Genomic DNA, 20,196 nt, shown 5'->3' with positions numbered 1-20,196 from the left:
GGAGCAGGGTCAGCATAACCTTTCTAGCCTTTAATGAAGGCTGGTATCCTGTAGACACTGAGATGCTGATAGAAGTCTAGGGATGGGCTTAGTCTGCATAAGTGGGGGCCTTGAATCTACAGAAAAGTAGGATCAAGAAACAGAGATCTCTCAGTGTCTCTGAGATCAAGAAACAGAGATCTCTCAGGACACTGAGAGATCTCTGTCTTTTGGTGCTACACCTCTGAAGATGCCAGCCACAGCTGCTGGCGAAACGTCAGGAACTACAATGCCAAGACCACGGCAATACAGCCCGGAAAACCCCCAACAACCATCGTTCTCCGGCCGTGAAAGCCTTCGACAATACATAGGATCAAGAAACTCCACATTTTGAAAGATTTGGGATGCTGGAAAGTTGGCTTTTTGCTGGACTTTTGGCCAGGTCCAGTTACAAGGGTCTCGGTTACCATATCCTTTAATTTGTTGCTGCCTCCTATGATTATGACTGAATTTCCCCAGCTGTAATTAACTGAATGCATCTGTTCTAACCCTGGGGCTGCATTGTGACACAGTTCCTTCAAAACTGTTCAATTAGTGGCCACTAAAATCTAGGTCAAATGGGAAATCTAGTTTGGGTATTTTCCAGGTCAGAACGTTTGGAAAATAGAAAGGCACCACTGCCTTGTCTGACACTGTAGTCAGTTTTTGTTGACTTGAGTTAGGTAAGAAATGTTAATGGCATCTCAGAGAATGGCAAGAAGTGGGTTCTGCTAGGGAGGGGCAAAGCAGCTCAGCTTGTCATGCAAATGCTGCCGCAAATGCATTTTTAAAAGTAACACACAGTTGTAAAGGAAATAACTGTCAAGAATCATGAACCATTGTGTTCGGGTGACTTGTAAACATTAGCAACAACAGACCTTCAGCGCTCCGTATAATATAATACAATTTGATTTTTGCATAGTGTCTTTTGAGATACATGATGCTTTGCAAAGGTAAATGATACAAGACACACTACAGAGTGTGAGTTACAGAAAGTGGGAGCGTAGCCGCTACACAGAGAATAAATTAAAGCTTTTAGTCCCAACACAGGAGGAAATGGGAACTGAGGCAAAAGCAAAAGAACAAAAGAACACAATGGCAGCAGCCCCATCTAGAATGGCACCAGCATGGTTCACTGTATCTTGGAATGGTTTACAGCCTTAAATCATGCAGCTTACAAGATACAGATGAAATAGGAGCAGACCTGAAGTGAGAAAAATTAAGAGGTAGAGAGAGGGGGGGGAAGTGGGAAGGGGGGGTCTGCTGTGATTTGAATGGAAGAAGGAAATTGATGGGATAAGTTAAATTAAGAGACAGTACTGAATAAGAACTAATGGGATAGAAACATGTTCTCACACAATCTATGAAGGAGGGATATATGGAGGAGGAGGGTTTAATAGAGGATGCAGGTTTAGCATATAACCACCTGGGACAAGGGTTTAGGCAGTGGTGAATTTTCAAAAAATAAATGCCTGGATGGGCTCAATTCCAGATGTGCTAAGTGAGTTGATTTTTTAGTGATAAAGGAAGTTTACTCTGAACATGCTCAGTAGGCTCTGTTGCCTCAGATGTGTGCAGCAAGCAATTGTTGGATAACAAAGCTGGAATACAAGTTACTCATTGAGGAGTCAAAATATTGTAGGTCACAAATTAGATAAAGAAATCTTGCACTATGAATATTTCTCCATGTAAGTATTACTTTATTCCATGAATAACAGCTTATAAAATGAAAGGTTGGTAGCTACTTTAAAATAACATTTTCACCCATGTCATCCTATATTTCATAAGAAAATGTCTATTATGAAAGAAAGAAGTGTTTGAAGTAAGATGTTAGTTCTGAACCAGCACTTCAAAATCAAGAGTATCAGCTTCTTTTGCTCTTCTTGTTATTACTTATAAAACAAATGTTATTTTCTGATTTTATTAAAGGTGGAGTTCCAAAGCTGGCTTCCTGACTATTTCATCACAAGCCTTGTTGCACCAGCCTGGATATGAGCTCAGTTCTCAGCTTTTATTCTGAGATATTTTCAAGGCATGATGAATAGCAATAGTGTCCAAGCATGTTATCATGAGGCATCGCCATACCCAACAAACCAAGTTGAGGTGTGCAAAGTGTTACAAATTGTTGCTGAAATAGTTTTGGGAACCAACCCATATTTTTTGGAAAGCACACAACAAAAGGTACTGGTTTTCCCAGGTTGCACTGCCAACCACAGGCACAGCTACCACATATCCTGTTGACTGGTCATGCCTATTTCTGACTCTAAGTTCCTGACTGATTGTATCCCTGGGAGTTGGATGGAGTGGGTACCCTTTTCATGACTGGGAACTGAACTAGTTGTGGCAGAAGTGTAGGATAAATAGGTAGCTCATGAAGTAAACTCTCCTTTTAATATTTCAAAAAGACATTTAAGGAGGTATGAATGCTTTGTTCTTTAATAAAATGTGGCATTTAACATGCAAAGCCTGTCCAAAGTGGAGCTTAATGAAGTTCTCCAGACTAAGTGTCAAGCTTTTTAAGGTTACTAGCTTTTATAAAGGTCTATAAAAAGGAAGCCAATCCCACTCTCTGAGCATAAGTTTCTACCATTAACATCCCACCAGCTTTCCCAACAGCTTTCTTGTGTTCTGCCAAGACAGACACAGAAGCTTCCTCCTATGACTGGAAGATGTTGGAGCATGATGAAGATGCAGGGAAGATAAGCTATGTATGCAGGGCTAGGAGTGATTACAATACAGTAGACAGTTTTCCAAAATGGACATTGTGGTTTGGTTCCCTGTGTTTACAACTTGCATGAAAGCTACAGGATGGAGAGCAAGATGCAGCTACTGAAGGATAAAAGGAGTGCGGGGATGTGCCATGAACTCTGTCTATGGATATATTTTTGCTAGCTCCTTGTGCATTAATTTCCCATTGATGCAAATATAACTCACACATCTGGTGTGTGATATCTGCAGAAGAAACAGCTGGCAGTTAGTACAGCTGTTGGGTTCTTGCGCTTAAAGCCATATTGGAATGACAGCCTACTGGAATGGGGCCAAATTATATCACTTGGCTATATAAAGGGGCACAAAATTTACCTAGCCATGTTAACCCTATACTTTCGCTAACCCAGTTTCTATCTGAGGGCTTGTAGGAAGAATATTCCTAATAGTTTCTTCCCTTCTTTTCTCTCCCTTTGTTGTCTCTTCAGCTGCTAAACTCTAGATTGTGAACTTCTTGGGGCAGGGACCTCTTTTAAATTATGTGTTTTTGTGTATATCATACTGCAAAGTGGCATGTACACTGCTGTTCTATGCTTGAGAGAAAAGCTTATCTCTTCATTGGGTTCTGTATTCCTTGTGTTGCATGTATAAGTATATCTTGGTTGTAGGTTGTATGATTGTGTTGTTACAGAATATAATGAATAAGGTGGTGAAGTTTTTTAAAATTTATTAACACAAAACCTTGACCCCCTATAGACAGCTTCATTATTTTAGAGTATCTCATCTTGAGCAAAAAAAAAAAAGTAAAGTGTTCATTAGATGTGAGAGTACACAAAGAACACAAAATAAAAGTTAAAAACGCTGCACCAGTGTATACCAAACAGACACAAAATATCCTGTGGTGCAGTAGAGAATGCCTAAGACTATGACTGTTTCTACATGCTGTTAAAGCAATGGGCTAGTTACTGAATGCTGGCAGTTTTTTCCACAGATTCCTGATGCCTCTGATTTCAAAGCAGAAGCAGGCAGTTTGGCTTCCGTGTGTTCAGTGTCCTTTACCTGGCACAGGAAAGAGTGGGAAATCCCATTCTCACAAAAGACGTTGAACAAACGAAAGTGAAACTGCCTGCTTCCTCTTTGAAATTGGAAGCGTCTGGAACCTGTGAAAAAAAACACCAGCATTCAGTAAGTAGCCCGTCGCTTTAACAGCATGTGGAAACAGCTAATACCAGGTGCTGAGGTAAGAGGGTGATAAGTGGCTCACTTAGTGATACTGAAGGCAAATTCCATTCACTAATAGACTTTCACTATCTCATCCTGCTAATTTTCAGAGCAACCCCCATTCAATCCTCCCTTGATGACAAATCTGTGCAACGTTAGTCTAAAGGAATGAATGGCAGCCTATAACTGTACATGTTTTCACAGTGGAAGTTACCAAAAGGGGACCAATGCAGTGATATATAGAGGTGCATTACAAAATTCTCAAGCTACGCACAGCAATCACAGTTTCAGCATGTTGCCATGATTTTCCAGAACAGTAGCACAAGATGCTTGGGAGTCATGAAACCCTTTTCCCTGAACAATTTTTTAATTTTTTTTTTAGTTCTGGTGCTTACCAACAATGCAGCATGTGCTTGTGTTTATCTTTGATTCTATTGATTTCCTGGGCAATGGCATTCCCCCCCCCCACTCCAATTGGATCCTTGTGAGAGAGAAGCATAGTGCACTCCCAGCCATTCACATGGGGAGACAAATCACAGAGAGCCACAATTCTCCTTCTCTCTCTCCTTTGTGGGGGCGGAGCTCTTTGTGGATGGCTAGGGGCACCTGGTCACCTTGTTCGGGGGCCTGTAGAATTGAACCTCTTGGTCTAATTTTCTTGAAACTTGGGGAATCTTTAGTGATTAAAAAACAGCCATTCCAATAGTGCCACCCCCCTCCCCAGGAATAATGGCAGACATGTAGGATGGAACAAGATGGTTTTTTTCTTTTATAGAAGACTTTGTGAAAGGATACAAACAATGCATTGTAACAAGGAAGGATGGCAAACACAAAGTATTCATTGGAAAGCGTTTTTTTTTACTGACAGTCAGTCACTATAAGAATAAGGAAATGAAATAAATTTGCCTTTTTTTAAATGCCAGAAGCCAGATTGGGCTCTCCTGCTAGACTGCAGCTCAGTTGCCATTTTAGGAATCAGTAGAGAGAAGTGCAGCTTCTCAGGACTTCAGGACTCTGTAAAATTGAATCCCTTTGTTCAATCTGATAGAAACTTAGGGGTCTTTAGATTAGAGGGAGGACTGTGTTCTCTACAAATTTAGTGCCATTATCTTTATAAACAGCTGCCCCATATCCACAAATAGGCTCCTCATTGAAAAGAATAGTCCTGACCTCTGGAACCCAAAAACCACACAAATTTGAACCCTGAACCGGTAATGTCCTACCTGGAAATACGTGATCACAGCATACATATACGCCCTAAGCCTGGATCTGAAATTCTAATGATTTTTTTTTCTTGTCTCACAACCCTAGTGATATGTTGCCACAATGTACTTTTCTGCTTTTGATTCTTCCAGAACTCTTTGTCTGTAGGATTGAATTCAGACCATTTTCTGTCCACACACAGACTTCTACACTTCTACAAGTACTATGTAATAGGATTGCCACATAACTGTGTTACCCAAAGAAGTCTCATGTATAATGAAATCCCAGCTCCAATGCTTTCAACAAACCTCAAAATGTGCCCTGTTGCTAATTTACCTTATGATACAAAATCTGCCGTGTGCTGGGGAAATGAGAAATGGTACCAATTCCTGCCATTTGTATGAGAGTCTTTTCAGGTTTTCAAAGTGTTTTTCAAAATGTTAAATGCTGAAAATGTGAGAATCTCAGTTTTCCCTTAATAATAAAATAACTTTATCACCTCTGTAGATGTGGGAGGAAATTTGAATATGGAACTATATCGTAGAATGTTAGACAATTTAAAAGAATAAGATGTTAGGAACTGGAAGGCAATTGAAGATTTGGATTTTTTTTAAAAAAGTCTTGTTAATCTTCTGGTGTGTTGCAATGCATTCCTAAACAGAGTTACATCCTTGTAAGACAACTGAAGTCAACAAGTGTAACTCTGCTTAGGATGGCACTGCTCTCATATATTTGAGGTTTGGTGTGACAATTCTGATTTTGTTAGTCCTCACGTTGTATCAAGTGTTGGTATTTTTTATCATCAGAAAATTGTAAAGTAATGTGCAGAGAATTCGTTTTCCACTGTTTCCCTCGCACTGACCTATGGCCAACTAACTTTGTATAGTCACCAGCCATTAAGTTATTTCTACTCCCATAATGATCAGAGAGTATGAGCAGACGGTAGATTTTTACATTAATAGTACCTGAAAGTACTGCTGTTGTCTTGATCAGCTCACACTTCATTGCATAGTCTGTCCAATTAATGCTTCGCTTCCAGGTGTATTTGTATAGTACCTCATTAAGCAGGGACTAATCCTTCCCATGGTGTCCCTTGTTTAGCTTTAGACAAATGCTTTTCCATGTCCCTTATATTGGTAGCAGTTTTGTGATTCCCCAGTTATTTTTCAAACTGATATCCCTTATATTTTGCATACAATCACCATAGACACAATGGAAGCTCACAGAGAATTGTGGCAATAATAAACAAGAAGGACATGCTACCTGCAGCATGAAACTGCTTTTGGCCTATTTCTACACTTTATATGTTTGGGGCTATATTACCACTGCTTTATATCTCTGGCTGCTGAGATTCAAACCTGAGTCCTGTAGTGCAGTAAGAGATTCAAGTTTTATTACCCCCTCGCAATGCTATATGGGGTACCTTATTATAACCCACTTCAGAAACCTGTTAGTGCTTGTGTAACTTTAAAATTTAAAAAGGCCTTGGGATAGGAATGCAATTAATTAGGAGCAGAGGAAGTGCTTTCCTCTGATTAGTTAATCTTCCCACCCTAACTCTTCTATCTTTAAAGAAGTCAAGCTTCTTCAAATATTATAACATCCTAGATTGGAAGGGGGGAAGGGAATAGGGTTGGAGGGCTGACAGTTCATAACGTACATCATCCAACCCTAATCCCTTCCCTTTTCAGAATGTTTCAGAGGCTCTAGCAAGCCAGTCTCTTATTACCCTATTCCATCACCCCCTCAACAGATGTTTAATTGTGTGGATCATTCCATGCCTCCTGGAGAACAGAGGATGCATAGTCAGACACTGGCTGATTCCGCACATGTTGGATAATGCACGTTCAATGTATTTTATCAATTGTTTGAGGTGGATTTTTTGTTCCGCACATGAAAAAATCTGTTCCAAATGATCTATAAAGAGGATTGGAAGTGCATTATCCAATGTGTGCGGAATCAGACCTTATCAGCCGATACAGGAAAGTTTCTTGGGAGGGGGGTGTTTGATTTACAAAGTTATATTGTTCTACATCTTTTGAGTAGGCAAAAACTGCCTGCACCACTTCTGCACAATAAGAACCTAAACAAAACACTTTTTGGTGGAGGGACTCATTACAGTTTCCTAACTTTGATCTGCTGTTCCAGAAGTCACTGTAATGGGTATAGCCAATGCATTCTGTGTGTATTTTCAGCTCATGTTTCATTATGCACACCGCTAGTCTTTTGTTATTAATATACAAACTAAATTTTTTTCTCCATATCCCTGAGTATGCAGAAAGTTAATTCCAGCTTTGTCTGCAAGTGAACAGACTTTTGCTGCCTTTGTGGTAGGTGCTTGATCATGAAGTTTATTATTAAATTGAATATTTAATTAATGATAAATTTCTTTTTGATGAGTGTGGGTGGAGAGGCTATTGTTTCTGACCTCACATAATCCCTCCATGCTATCTGGTAATTTTTAGGTGTCTCTCACAATTTTTTTTTGTATACCAAACCAAGGTTATTGTTGCTTGACATAACAGGTTACATAGTTTTTGCATATCTAGCATTAGCAAAACAGATGTCCTGTTCCTGAGAAAACAATAGCATATATAAAGTGTACTAAGCAGCAGGACTCCAGCTATCATGCACCAGGGCCTAATTTGGCTGAAGTGCCTTCCCCTCGGCCTCAGACAGAGAGGGCAGGGTTTGGTCTTACCTTAAACCACTTCCTCTCCTGTAGCCCTTCTGAGCTGAGAGTCAGAGCTAGTCTATATTTCTCAGCCTCCTCCCTCAAGCCTTTTGAAGGCTCTAGCCAGACCAGGAGCATGCCCAGTTGCCTCCCTCTAACCAGAAGCCCAATGGAGGTGTGGAGGTGTGGCTTAGCCTGATAAATACCAACAGTGCCTCCTACACAATTTCTGCCTTGTTACTCTCCTTCCTTTCCCATCAGCTAAGTATCAGGAAGCTGGCTGTCAAAGAGCCAGCTGTCAGTGTGTGTCTGATTCTTAAAGAACCAGCTAACACTGATGAGCTGGATGGTGTGCAGCTCTTTATAAGATGCTTCTGTCAGCCATCTGGGCATGTTAGCTGCTAGGTTTGACTCTTGGGGAGGGCTTAGAAGGGAGGGGCATGGTGTTGTCTCCACCTCACCCGGACATTCAGCAAATTCTAGTTACAGGAATAATGAGCAGCTACGGAAGAAAGGCTTCTTTGGACATTATGCCTGTGTGAAGGAGTAGCCTGTCAATCTCATATTGGGAATATGCGGACCTTGTGGCACCCAATATACATAGTTGCCATATCTTGTATATTTAGCAATGGATTGCATGTATAGAAACTTTATATATATGAAAAAACCATGCATTGCACAATTTACTTGAAACATCATTAGGTGCATCACAGGGTCCAGGCACCGCAATGTATGTGGACACGAGGGGTGTGCATTGAGAAAATTTTTGTTTCAGTTTTGAATCCAGAGTTTTTTAACAAATTACGTACCATTATTGTTTCTTTCCTAGTGGGCCATTGCTGGTTCAGATCTAATCCTTTTTTTTTTTTTTTTGCTTTCATGATTGAGTTTCGGCCTCGTTCTTTGCAAAGAGGGCTTCCAGGTATTTTGGGGCAGCTGCTTTTGCACTTAATGGCACCAAAATTGCAGAGTAAAATCGTTTCTCTAAACCTTCAACCCACTGAGTTTGAGCATGCACAACAATCGGGTGGGTTACTGTGCATCTACACTTTTTTCAAGGGGGGATGGAGAAATGAGGCTCTGGGGCAGCTGGGTTTGCACTTAATCACACCCAAATCACACAAGACACAGTCCGTTCTCTAAACCATTGGCCCACCAAGTTTTTCCTCAAGTACACTCGACACATATACACAACAAAGGACCCTGAAGAAAGTGAATATGAGAGGGCATTCACTATGGTGGGAAATTGACTGGAAAAGCAGTAATGGGGTGGCGGTGGCACCCAAGCAGGAGAATGCTCCAACCAGCACAGGGCAGCGACATTGTAAAAAATCCTGCTTTATGTTAATTTCTTTCTTTTTCTAAGTGATGGTAGGGCCAGTATCTTATTACATGTGCCTTCTGCTGCTGCGTGTTGGTGCTATATTTCCTTGTGCTTTGCAGTTTCGTTCCCAGAATGAGGGGAAATCGTTTCTTTTGACACTCAGCATTTCATTGCAAAACAGTGTTCTCACATTAATTGCTGTCAATCTCCACTGTCCAAGTGCAGGCAGGCAGGCAGGCAGCATGATTGTCTGAACCCCCACTTCCCAACAGACCTTTTTCCCCCTGTACATTCTCCTTTTGTTGTGGGAAGGCAGAATTGTTTTTGAAAAGACAGAGTAGGCTGGTGGATCACAGGGGGCTTGACTAAAGGTTGATGTGGAACATTTGTTTATAAATATAAGTTTGTTTATATGGATGCTGGATTTGGGGGGGCAGGGGCTGGCAATAGGTTGGAAACCTGTAGATTGTTTGTTGCATAGGTAGGAACCATGAAATGGCTGAAGTTTCATGGGGGTACACATTTGCCCTTTGACTCAGTAAAAGAGAGAGCCCTGAAAGACTATGGAAGCAATCTAAAACAGGTCTGCTCAAATGTAAATCCCTTGTTATTCATTAATGTCATCCTAAAGACACTGTCATCCTAAAGACACTGCCTTGAGTGTCTTTAGGATGACAGCCTATGATCAAAATCTTCTGCGACTTTTGTCAAATTCAATTGATAGACCACTTGCGCCCTCCCCAGTGGCACAGCAACTGACGATCCAAGTGCCCTGATAACAGTGGGAGTGGGGAGACAGTGCCCAGGTAGCTACATAAAAAAACTCCATGTTGCACATCCCCACTTCCCTCCAATGAAGTTAAATGAATATTTCCAAAGACAATAGGTGGGGAGGGGTCTCCCTTTGTGAGGACTGGATTATCAGGGAGACAATTCCATTGCCTGGGTAGCACCAGGAAAAAAGATGCACTTGTATGTACTGCCCCTTCCCACCAATGGAGTTAAAGGCTCTCTTCCCTTGGAATCTGATTGGTGAATGCTGCTGGGCCAGCCAAGTGTCTGCTTGCTGTTGCCACCATTCAGTAAGAATGGGAGGGTTCCGTTATAACTTGATTTCCTAGATTTGGTTCACCCTTCTGGAAGCCGTTTTAACAAAATGAAACAGTGTATTCTGGGTGTATTTCTTGCTCTTTGTTTCATTTTGCATATCCCTAGTGGATACAATGTCTGAAGAGGGCTAAATTTTCTCCTGGATTAGGTGAGCAGGTGATACCAGTTTGTCTGTTCAAACAATTAAACAGTCTTCTTAGACAAATGATGTGTGCAGATGTGTTGCTTATTTTGTTGAGAACCTGAGACCAGAACTACTTACTTGGCAAGACCATATTATACCTGTATTATTCTGGTTTTCCTTATGACAGTCATGAATTTGCTCTTGGTATACTTCTCTTAAGAAACAGGACAAAGACACCCATTTTTAGAAAGTTTAGTGGTATCTGAGAACACTGTAATTTTTCAAAATTATTGAAACTGTATTTAAAATAGCAACAAAAATCCACAACTACTGCCAGTATTTTCAGGCTTTTTAGTAGACCTTATTTGTATTATAAACATTATACTTTGCTTCCTTCCTCAGATCCTAACAGTATCAGGCCCACCAGAAGGAGGAACACGAGTGACAATTCGTGGTGTTAACCTGGGCTTGGATTTCTCTGAGATTACTCACAATGTGCATGTGGCTGGTGTGGAGTGTACGCCACTGGAAGAACAGTACATAATTGCTGAGCAGTGAGTTGTTGTAGTTGCATTTCAGTGTTTATATCAGCAGAACACTTTTTAGCATTTCATATAAATGCCAATGCATCTTGCATCAAATGGAAAAACGTATACTTCCAAATATTGTGGTTTTATTGTGGTTTTTAAACTACGAATTCTAATAGGATTTGTATATAAGCTTTCGTGAACTATTTGTGGAATAGCTTACAGCTTACTTTTATTGCTTTAGTACTATGATATGTAAGACCCAAGATAATTATTTTATAGAGCAATCCTAAACAGATATACTCAGAAGTAACACCCATGTTATTCATTGGTGCTTATTCCCAGAAAGGTATTCCTAAGATTGCAGCCTTAGACTTGTAAAATGCATTATATCAGTCTGACATAATTTTAAAATGAGATGTATTTCATAATGGCTTCAATTTAGTGTAAAAAGTATTATTGCTTATAGTGCAATTACCATGGGATACTATAAGGGATCTTTAGGGTTAATTTCTTCCCTTGGGACATGAGGAGGGTACAAGTATTATTTCTTTAAACTTGGTACAAAATTGCAAACATACCTTTCTCTGCCCATTCTCATACAATCTCATGGGTCATGAAAGAACAAAATCTTTATTATTTCTGAAATGACATAAATAGACCAGGTACAGAGTTACATACATGCAGCCTGAGCCACCCTGAGCCCTATCAACTCCCTGCTGCTTGACCACCATAGCCCTCTTGCAGGGATCATTTCATAGAAAAAGAGCTACAGGAACTCATTAGCATAAATGATTAGCATATACCATGCCCTTTGATCAGGCCATTTGGACAGGCCATTTTGGGCATGATTGGCCTGGATCAGGCACAAAACAGTCCAGATTGGGTTGGTTCTGGGCAGGAGAGGGTTCCCCCACCTGGCACCAACCTGATCCTGGCTGTTCCAGCCCATCTCTGAGGAAATGGGCCCAAAATAGCCATTTTGGCCCAGATTTGGGCCGAAACGCCTGGGATCAGGTCAGTGCCAGGTGGGGGTGTTTCCCCACTGAGCACTGACCTGATCCATGCTGTTTTGGACCCAATCCGGGTTGATTCTGCCCCAACCCAGGCCGAAATGGGCCCAAACTTGCTGAAAATGGCCATTTTGGGCCCGTTTCAGCCCAGATCAGGGCCAAATCAGCCAGGATCTGGTCAGTGCCAGGTGGGAGAGTTCCCCCGCCTGGCACTGACCCAATCTGGGCTGTTTCAGCCCTGATCTGGGTTGAAATGGGCCCAAAATGGCCATTTTCAGCAAGTTTTGACCCAGATCAGGCCTAAATGGCCAGGACCAGGTCTGTGCCAGGTGGGGGAGGCTTCGCCTGCCCCGCACTGACCTGATCAAGGCTATTTCAGCCCCGATCCAGGCCAAAACTGGCCCCAGATGGCTGAAAATGGCCATTTTGTGGCCATTTTGGCCCAGATTGGGGCCAAAACACCCGGGATCAGGTAGGTGCTGGGCAGGGGAGGGTTCCCCGCAGCCGGCACCAATCTGATCCAGGTGGTTTTGGCCCCAATCGAGGGTGAAAAGGCCCTAAATGGCCAAAAGTCAGGTGGGCGCGGCCACCTGACTATTGGGGGAACTGCTAGAACAGCGTTTCGGTGTGTTCCCCCTCCAAATGAGCCCAGCTCTCTTGTACGAATCAGTAGAGAGAAGTGTGCCTGCCCCAACTTCAGAGGTCTGTATAATCAAACCCCTTTGTTCAGTCTTGTGAAGTATAGCCATTTTCCCTATATATTTGAACTCTGAACCTTACTGCCCCTGACTCATACTCTTTCACTTTTCCCCTTAACTGAAATTTCCTGGAGGTGTAAATAGAATTTTTTTTTTAAAAAACAATGACTTATCTTAATACTACATCAATAAATGTGAGTACTGTATGTGAGAATGAGGGGTGTGCATTCCAGAATTCCCAAGCCAAAAATATACATGAAGATCGCTGTTTGGGGTTATTATTTGGATTGGTTATTATTTGGATTGGCATTATGAAAAAGAGTCTTAGGCATTATGAAAAACACATACCTGAAAAATCTCTGTATTTTTTCATGTTTGGGAGCTTACTATCAAGGCACATTGTTTTTCTTTATTCTCCAAATTTTCCAGGCAGTGGCCTGGTGAAGGTGGTGCAAGCCAGGCACAGGGTACAGAAGAACTCTGGTTCTGGTTCACTACTTCTCCTTCCCTCTCTCCTTTTTAGGGACAGGGTTGTTTTTTCCTCCACAAGTAGGCTAGCCAGGGGCACCTCATCCATGGAGCTGTAGAACTAGAACCCTTAGTCCGATTTGCTTGAAACTTGTGGTTCATCATTAGTGGACAAGCAGAACTAGCTCCCCAAGAATTTTGATGTCATTTGGTAGAAAAACAGCCACTCCAGCTTCCCTGAAAATGCTCCCCATTGGGAATATGGGGTTTCTCTTTCTCTCCCTCCTTCCTCACTTTGTGAAAGCAAACAAACCACAGACCACAACAAGGAAGGATGGCCAATGCAGAGTTTTCAGTGGAAAGGTTAAAAAAAAATGTCAGTCAGTCAGTCACTGTAGGAAAAACGAAATGAATGCAGACGGGGTTTTTAAAATGCCAATGGCTGGCTGGTGCTCTCCTTCTAGGCCACTGTTTGACCACCATTTTCCTCTTGTAGGAATCAGTAAATGTGTGCAGGGGTCTGTATAATCAAACCCCTTTGTTCAGTCTCGAAATTTCAGGGTTTTTTAGATTAGTGGGAGGGTTGTGTTCTGTGGAAATGTGGTGCCATCTTTTTATACAGCTTTCCCAGTTCATTTAATAGGGTACCTATTGAAAAACCACATGGATTTGACCCCTGAATCAGTAATATCTTACCTGGAAATCAGCAATCATGGTAAAAAAAATCCACTACAACTCCAGCCTTGATCTGAAGTTATAATGGTTTTTCCTCAGAGCACAACCCCAGTGAGAAGAACTTTCAGTATGTTGGGATCATTAAATCTTTTCAGTACCTCGTTTCATTCCCATTTCCCACCTATCTTAATTGATGTCTGATATCCATTTAATAAAACACTAAACATGGAGGGGAGGATTGTATACGTTGAAACACTCCTAAACAATCAATCCCTGTGTTGCAAAAGAATATAAAAAGCATTAAATATGTCAGGTAGGCAGGTTCCTGCATATTTTTATCATTCGTGCTTTAGTTGCATCCAGATTAAAGTTCTCTACATGGGGCTGCCTTTGGATAGCATCCAGGAATTAAAGCAGGCCCATAATCTGATAGATCGTTAACTGGAGTTAGCCACCTGCCAGTTTTGTACACTGCCAGTTTTGTACACTGTCAGTTTGTTTCAAGGCACAATTTAAAGTTGGCTTTAACCTTTTAATTCATAAGCGTCAGGGTCTAGGATTCTTCAAGAACCCTTTAATCCTATATGAGCCACTGTGCATATTGAGATCTTCCTCAGAAGTTCTTCTCCACATGCCTTTGGTTTTGGAGATGTTTTGAAGGACGTGTAGCATTCACCCCTCCCAGGAATTCTCTCTCTCTCTCTCTCTCTCTCTCTCTCTCACACACACACACACACACACACACACACACACACACACACACACACACATTCTCTCTCTGCAATTGCTTAAGTGAGCTTTTAAGGTCTAGGATGAGATTAAGTGTCTGTTGGAGTTCTGTAATAAAAGGAGTATGAGTTGATGATGTCTTAAAGTATTTGGATTCTGGATGACTGTACTGTGATTGTACTGTGATTTTCAGTTACATTATTAGTTATATTCAAAGTTTGTAAGCTTTGTTTATTTCTTTTGATTTGCTGAGTATTATTATTGGGTGTAATTGTTGTGGTTTGTCTTAACTAAGTAGTTAGCCATCTTGTCATTTTAAACAAGGTAGAACAGAAACTTTTAAAATAAATAAATATAACCCTCATCTCACATGGGACTGTTCTTCCACCTCTGACTCCAGTGCAGATAGAGGAATATTTGCTTAAAATTGGTTAGTCTTAAAGGTGCTACTGGACTCTTTTTGAATTTGCTTGGAAGTGCTCCAATGTCACAGTCTGCTGCACATTAAAAACTAATGTGTGAGGGAGGAATTCTCTATTCTATGATGCATTTTCAGTGTGTAAGAAAAGTTTGACATGGGGCCATCCAAAAAACCACTCCTCTGATGCAATCTGAGGTGAAATGATCCCACCAAGTTCTTCCTGCCTGTTTGAATATTGCTTCCTAACCACTTTTGATACAAAGCCATAACTCTTTTCTTAGGGCCAACATGACTTAAATGGCATTTGTTGGAAAACATCTGCTGTTAATAGTTTATGCTTAATTAACCCTGCCTCAGTGCCAGGATGGCTTCTGGAGTCACCTTCCACCATGGCAACTGAGATGGTTCTATATTCCTGTCATTTCCTTCTTCCCCATTCCGTGGCACTGCACAAACAAAACCCTGTACCTGTCAGGCCAGATTCTCAACTGGTATAAATCAACAGTGTTCCAATGATCTAGGCCAGTTTGTACCAGCTAAGAAACAAGAGCCAGGATTTTATCACAGGGATTAAACAACCCTTTTTAAATGTATTGTCGAAGGCTTTCACGGCCGGAGAACGATGGTTGTTGGGGGTTTTCCGGGCTGTCTTGCCGTGGTCTTGGCATTGTAGTTCCTGACGTTTCGCCAGCAGCTGTGGCTGGCATCTTCAGAGGTGTAGCACCAAAAGACAGAGATCTCTCAGTGTCACAGTGTGGAAAAGATGTAGGTCATTTGTATCTACTCAGGAGGGGTGGGGTTGAGCTGAGTCATTCTGTAAGAGTTTCCCAGGGTGTGGAATGCTAATGGCGGGAGGCTTCACTGTATCGCCTCAGGATACAGTGAAGCCTCCCGCCATTAGCATTCCACACCCTGGGAAACTCTTACAGAATGACTCAGCTCAACCCCACCCCTCCTGAGTAGATACAAATGACCTACATCTTTTCCACACTGTGACACTGAGAGATCTCTGTCTTTTGGTGCTACACCTCTGAAGATGCCAGCCACAGCTGCTGGCGAAACGTCAGGAACTACAATGCCAAGACCACGGCAAGACAGCCCGGAAAACCCCCAACAACCAACCCTTTTTAAACTTTTATTAAGCATTTGGTTTCCCTCTGAATCTGGGCTCCTGCTTTGCTAAGCAACTTTCTTGATGAGCACCTTGCAGTTTACACTCAGCCTCCTCTCCATTCCAATTGGAATGCATCCCGCCGTGCTGCCAGATGCAGGCAGCCATTTGTTAAACGTGTGAGGCAGTGACAGCAGTTTAATCCGAATAGGCCTCTGCTGGAGTCAATTCATTTATTTCACTAAGAAAAATGTCAGCTGAAAATTAGAAAATAGGCATGTAACAAAGGACGCACAAACAACCCTTCCCCAGTGACACATGTCCCTGTGTTAGCTGCTTATTTGTTTGTTTTTGTGGAGTTTTTTTGGGGGGGGGGAGGAATGGGTATACTAAAAGAAGGAAGATGCCAGTAAATTCTCATCTCTGTACGACAAGGTAAGAGAGAATACATTAAGGTTTTATTTTATTTTCACTGAGCAACAACTTAATAGAGTTGTAGTAATGGGTCAACCCACTGACTGTCCTACCTCAAAGTTCTCTCCAGCTTAGGGAGATTTGGAAAGAGTAAATTATGGCAATGTACTTTGTATTATTAGGCTGCAGCATACAGTCTTTGAAAACCAAGAATACATTTTTAGCTGTCAGTATAGCTATTAGCTGATAACAGAGCTATCTTCTGTGCGCTGATCTTCCTTTAAGAGGTAGTCATGATAGAGCCCATCATAGCATCCTATGGAAATGCAGCCCATTGAATAATTGCATGCTCTGTAATAGTTTTCTTCCTATGATACAATCTTCGCCTTTTCAATCAGGCTTCAGACCAGGGCACGGGAAGGGACAGCACTAGTAGTATTAGTGGATGATCTCCATCTGAATATGGACAAGGGCCATGCCTCCTTACTGCTTCTATTGGATCTCTCTGCAGCCCTTGATACAATAGACCATGTCACCCTGTTGAGGCATTTAGAAACAGAAGTAGGCATCAAAGGATGTGACCTGGACTGGTTTAAATCTTTTCTCTTGGAGCGGACTTAAAGGGTTGCTGTTGGAGATCAGCTATCTCCAGAATGGGAACTATCTTGTGGGGTTCCACAGGGCACAATCGTATCTCCCATGTTATTCAACCTCTATGTAAAGCCTTTAGGAGAACTAATTCGCAGCTATAGAGCTGGATGTCATCAATATGCAGATGACACCCAACTCTATATCTCGCTATCCAGGTCCCCACAGGATGCAGTGGAAATCTTAGATCACTGCCTGACAGTTGTGGTGAAATGGTTGAAAAACAACAAATTGAAATTGAACCCAGACAAGACTGAAGTGATGCTTGTTGGGAAGGCAGAGATCTTGAAGGACATTGTACTCCCCACTTTCGATGGAGTTCATCTGACCCTTGCAGACTCAGTTAAAAGCCTAGGGGTTATACAGGATCCAGTATTATTACTAGAAAAACAAGTTAAGGCAGAGGCAAAAAATGCTTTCTACAACCTCACTGTAGCCTGGAAGATGGCTTCTTATCTTGACACAGTTGACCTGGCCACTTGGATCCATGCTATGGTAACATCAAGGCTTGACTATTGTAATGCTCTATACATTGGCCTCCCATCTAAGTTAACTAGGAGGCTCCAATTAGTGCAAAATGCTGCAGCTTGATTGTTATCAGGAGTGAGCAGGAGCATGAACATCACTCCCATCCTACAGTCGCTCCACTGGCTATCCATCATTTACTGTGCTCAGTTCAAAGTATTAGTTATTACATACAAAGTTCTTCACGGCTTTAGTCCAGCATACCTATGGGACCACGTCCCTCCCTATGTTCCTCCACGGCAGCTTCCCTCATCTGAACAGGGTCTCCTGCAGGTATCAGGCTGCACACAGACGAAGTCAGCAGTAGACATGGGCACGAACAGAAAAAAAAAACCCAAACATGGTGTTCATGGTTCGTTGCCATCCACAAACAACGAACATTGATGAACATGATCCTGTTCACAAACATGTTGGTTGTTCATTGTTCGTGGGGGCCAGCAGGCTCTCCTCCAGCCATCAAGATCCCTATTTCATCACTCCCAGAAACCCTACCTGAGCAGGCAGCAGGAAATATATCAATAATAAATAATAGCTTGGCCCCAGAGCCTGGCAGCAACCCTGGAACCTGAAGGGGTAGATCCCTATCCACCACACACACAAAAAAATTCAAGCTCCAATACACTCACCCTGTCTCTCTAACAGCAGCTGTCTCTCCCTGAAAGCCAGAGCTGGGAGCCCCCTCCCCCCTGGTCTTTTCCTCTTATAACAAATTTGGAGCTCCAGTCCATGCTTGGAAGGAAGACTGGCCTATCAAGCTAAATTGGACTTAGATTGGGGTTTCCAGGGCAACAGCAGGAGTTCAGACAGAGTTCAGACAATCCCTGCCTGAGTTGCTATGGAAATTGATTGCAGGTGCCAGACTGTCTGGCTTTTTTTTTTTTTTGAAAAATTTTTTATTGGGTTAGAATATTATTATTTTTACATTATATTCAATTTTCCCCAAATTTTTCGTTTCTAACCCCCTCCCTTTCCCCCCCTTTTATTGACTTCCAACAGCTTTCCCACCCTTTGTCCCTTTTTCTCTAACTTCTATTAAATTCCTCTGTCTAAAACAGATATACATTCTCCATTATATTAAGCAGTACATCTTTAACTACTTTTCTTGTTATACACCCAAACTGTACATCTTTGGATAAACAATTTATCCCATTTTCCAGTTTTGAATATTTCTATATACCATAAACCTATATATCATAAACCATAAAAATTTTCCGCATTTAAATCAAACAATTTGACTTGTTCTCTATATATTACTCATTCCATCTTTTTATGGTAATTCTATATAGCTCATCACATAGTCAATCGATTTGACTCTTCTGTACATTCAGTTTGGTGCGTATAAATCTTATCAAAGAAAGAAAATATTGTTAGTTACTCAATCCTCATATTTAAACCTTATCATTACTTATTCTCTATCAATATTCTATCAGTTAACCTATACATATCTATATATATATCAATCTATTAATCTAACTGCTTATAAATTCACATTTCTCTTCCTCCCCCGGTAAAGTCACCCCTCTCTTTTATACTTTTATTATACTTCAGTAGTTCTCAAACTGCCACAGTTTTCCTCCCACCTCCCATTTCTTCTCCAAATATTGTTTCAGCTTCTCCCAGTCTGTGTTAAACTGCCCTGAGTCCAGATCTCTCAGTTTTCTTGTCATCTTGTCCATTTCAGCCATATACAGCAATTTGTAGATCCAATCTTCAATAGTTGGCACTTCTTGTACTTTCCATTTCTGCGCATACAAAAGTCTAGCTGCTGCAGTCATATAAAATATCAACGTCCTATGATGGGCTGGGATTCCCTCCATTCCCAAGTTTAGCAGCAGGAGTTCTGGGTTCTTATTTATTTGAAACTGTAAAATTTCACTCATTTCTCTTATTATTTCCCCCCAGTACTGCCTAGCTACCTCACACGACCACCACATGTGATAGAGGGAGCCCTCATGTTTCTTACATTTCCAGCATTTATTAGAAGTATTCAAGTTCCCTAGCGCAATCTTCTTTGGTGTCATGTACCAACGATAAATCATTTTGTAAATGTTCTCTTTAATATTAGTACATGTCGTTATCTTCATTGTAGTTTTCCACAAGTATTCCCATGCCTCCATTGTTATTTCTTTATTGAAATTTATAGCCCATTTCACCATCTGTGTTTTAACTATCTCATCCTCAGTATACCATTTCAACAGTACTTGGTATACCTTGGATATTCTTTTCTTGTCTTCTTTAAGAAGGGTCTGCTCTAGTTCCGAGTTCTCTGTTCGTATGCCCCCCTTTGCAGAGTCCAAATTGTATAAGTCTCTAATCTGTCTATACTGGAACCAATCATAATTAGGTGATAGTTCCTCTTGCGTCTTTATTCTAAGTTTAGATACTTCAGTTTTAGTTATTTCTTTGTACGTTAAACATTGTTGTTCATTATCAACAGCTCTCGGATCTATCACCTCGTATGGAACCACCCACAAGGGGGTTCCTTCTTGTAGGTAAATTCTATACTTCTTCCAGATTGTATATAAACTTCTCCTTACAAAATGATGCAGGAACATCGAGTTGACCTTTACTTTGTCATGCCATAGGT

General features: G+C 41.3%; 1 protein-coding gene across 1 annotated transcript in view; it reads left to right on the top strand.

Moving 5' to 3' along the window:
* PLXNA2 (plexin A2) overlaps positions 1-20,196 on the top strand; it is a 546,864-nt gene that overhangs the window by 393,866 nt on the left and 132,802 nt on the right. Inside the window, exon 12 of the mRNA XM_054980080.1 lies at positions 10,783-10,934. Coding sequence (XP_054836055.1) covers positions 10,783-10,934 — 152 coding nt within the window. The remainder of the gene's footprint in view (positions 1-10,782; positions 10,935-20,196) is intronic.

Source organism: Eublepharis macularius, chromosome 5 (genome assembly GCF_028583425.1).
Source record: "Eublepharis macularius isolate TG4126 chromosome 5, MPM_Emac_v1.0, whole genome shotgun sequence".
In the NCBI taxonomy this organism is placed as follows: Eukaryota; Metazoa; Chordata; class Lepidosauria; order Squamata; family Eublepharidae; genus Eublepharis; species Eublepharis macularius.
Note: the sequence above shows the minus strand (reverse complement) of the source record. Positions and strands in the feature narration are given on the sequence as shown.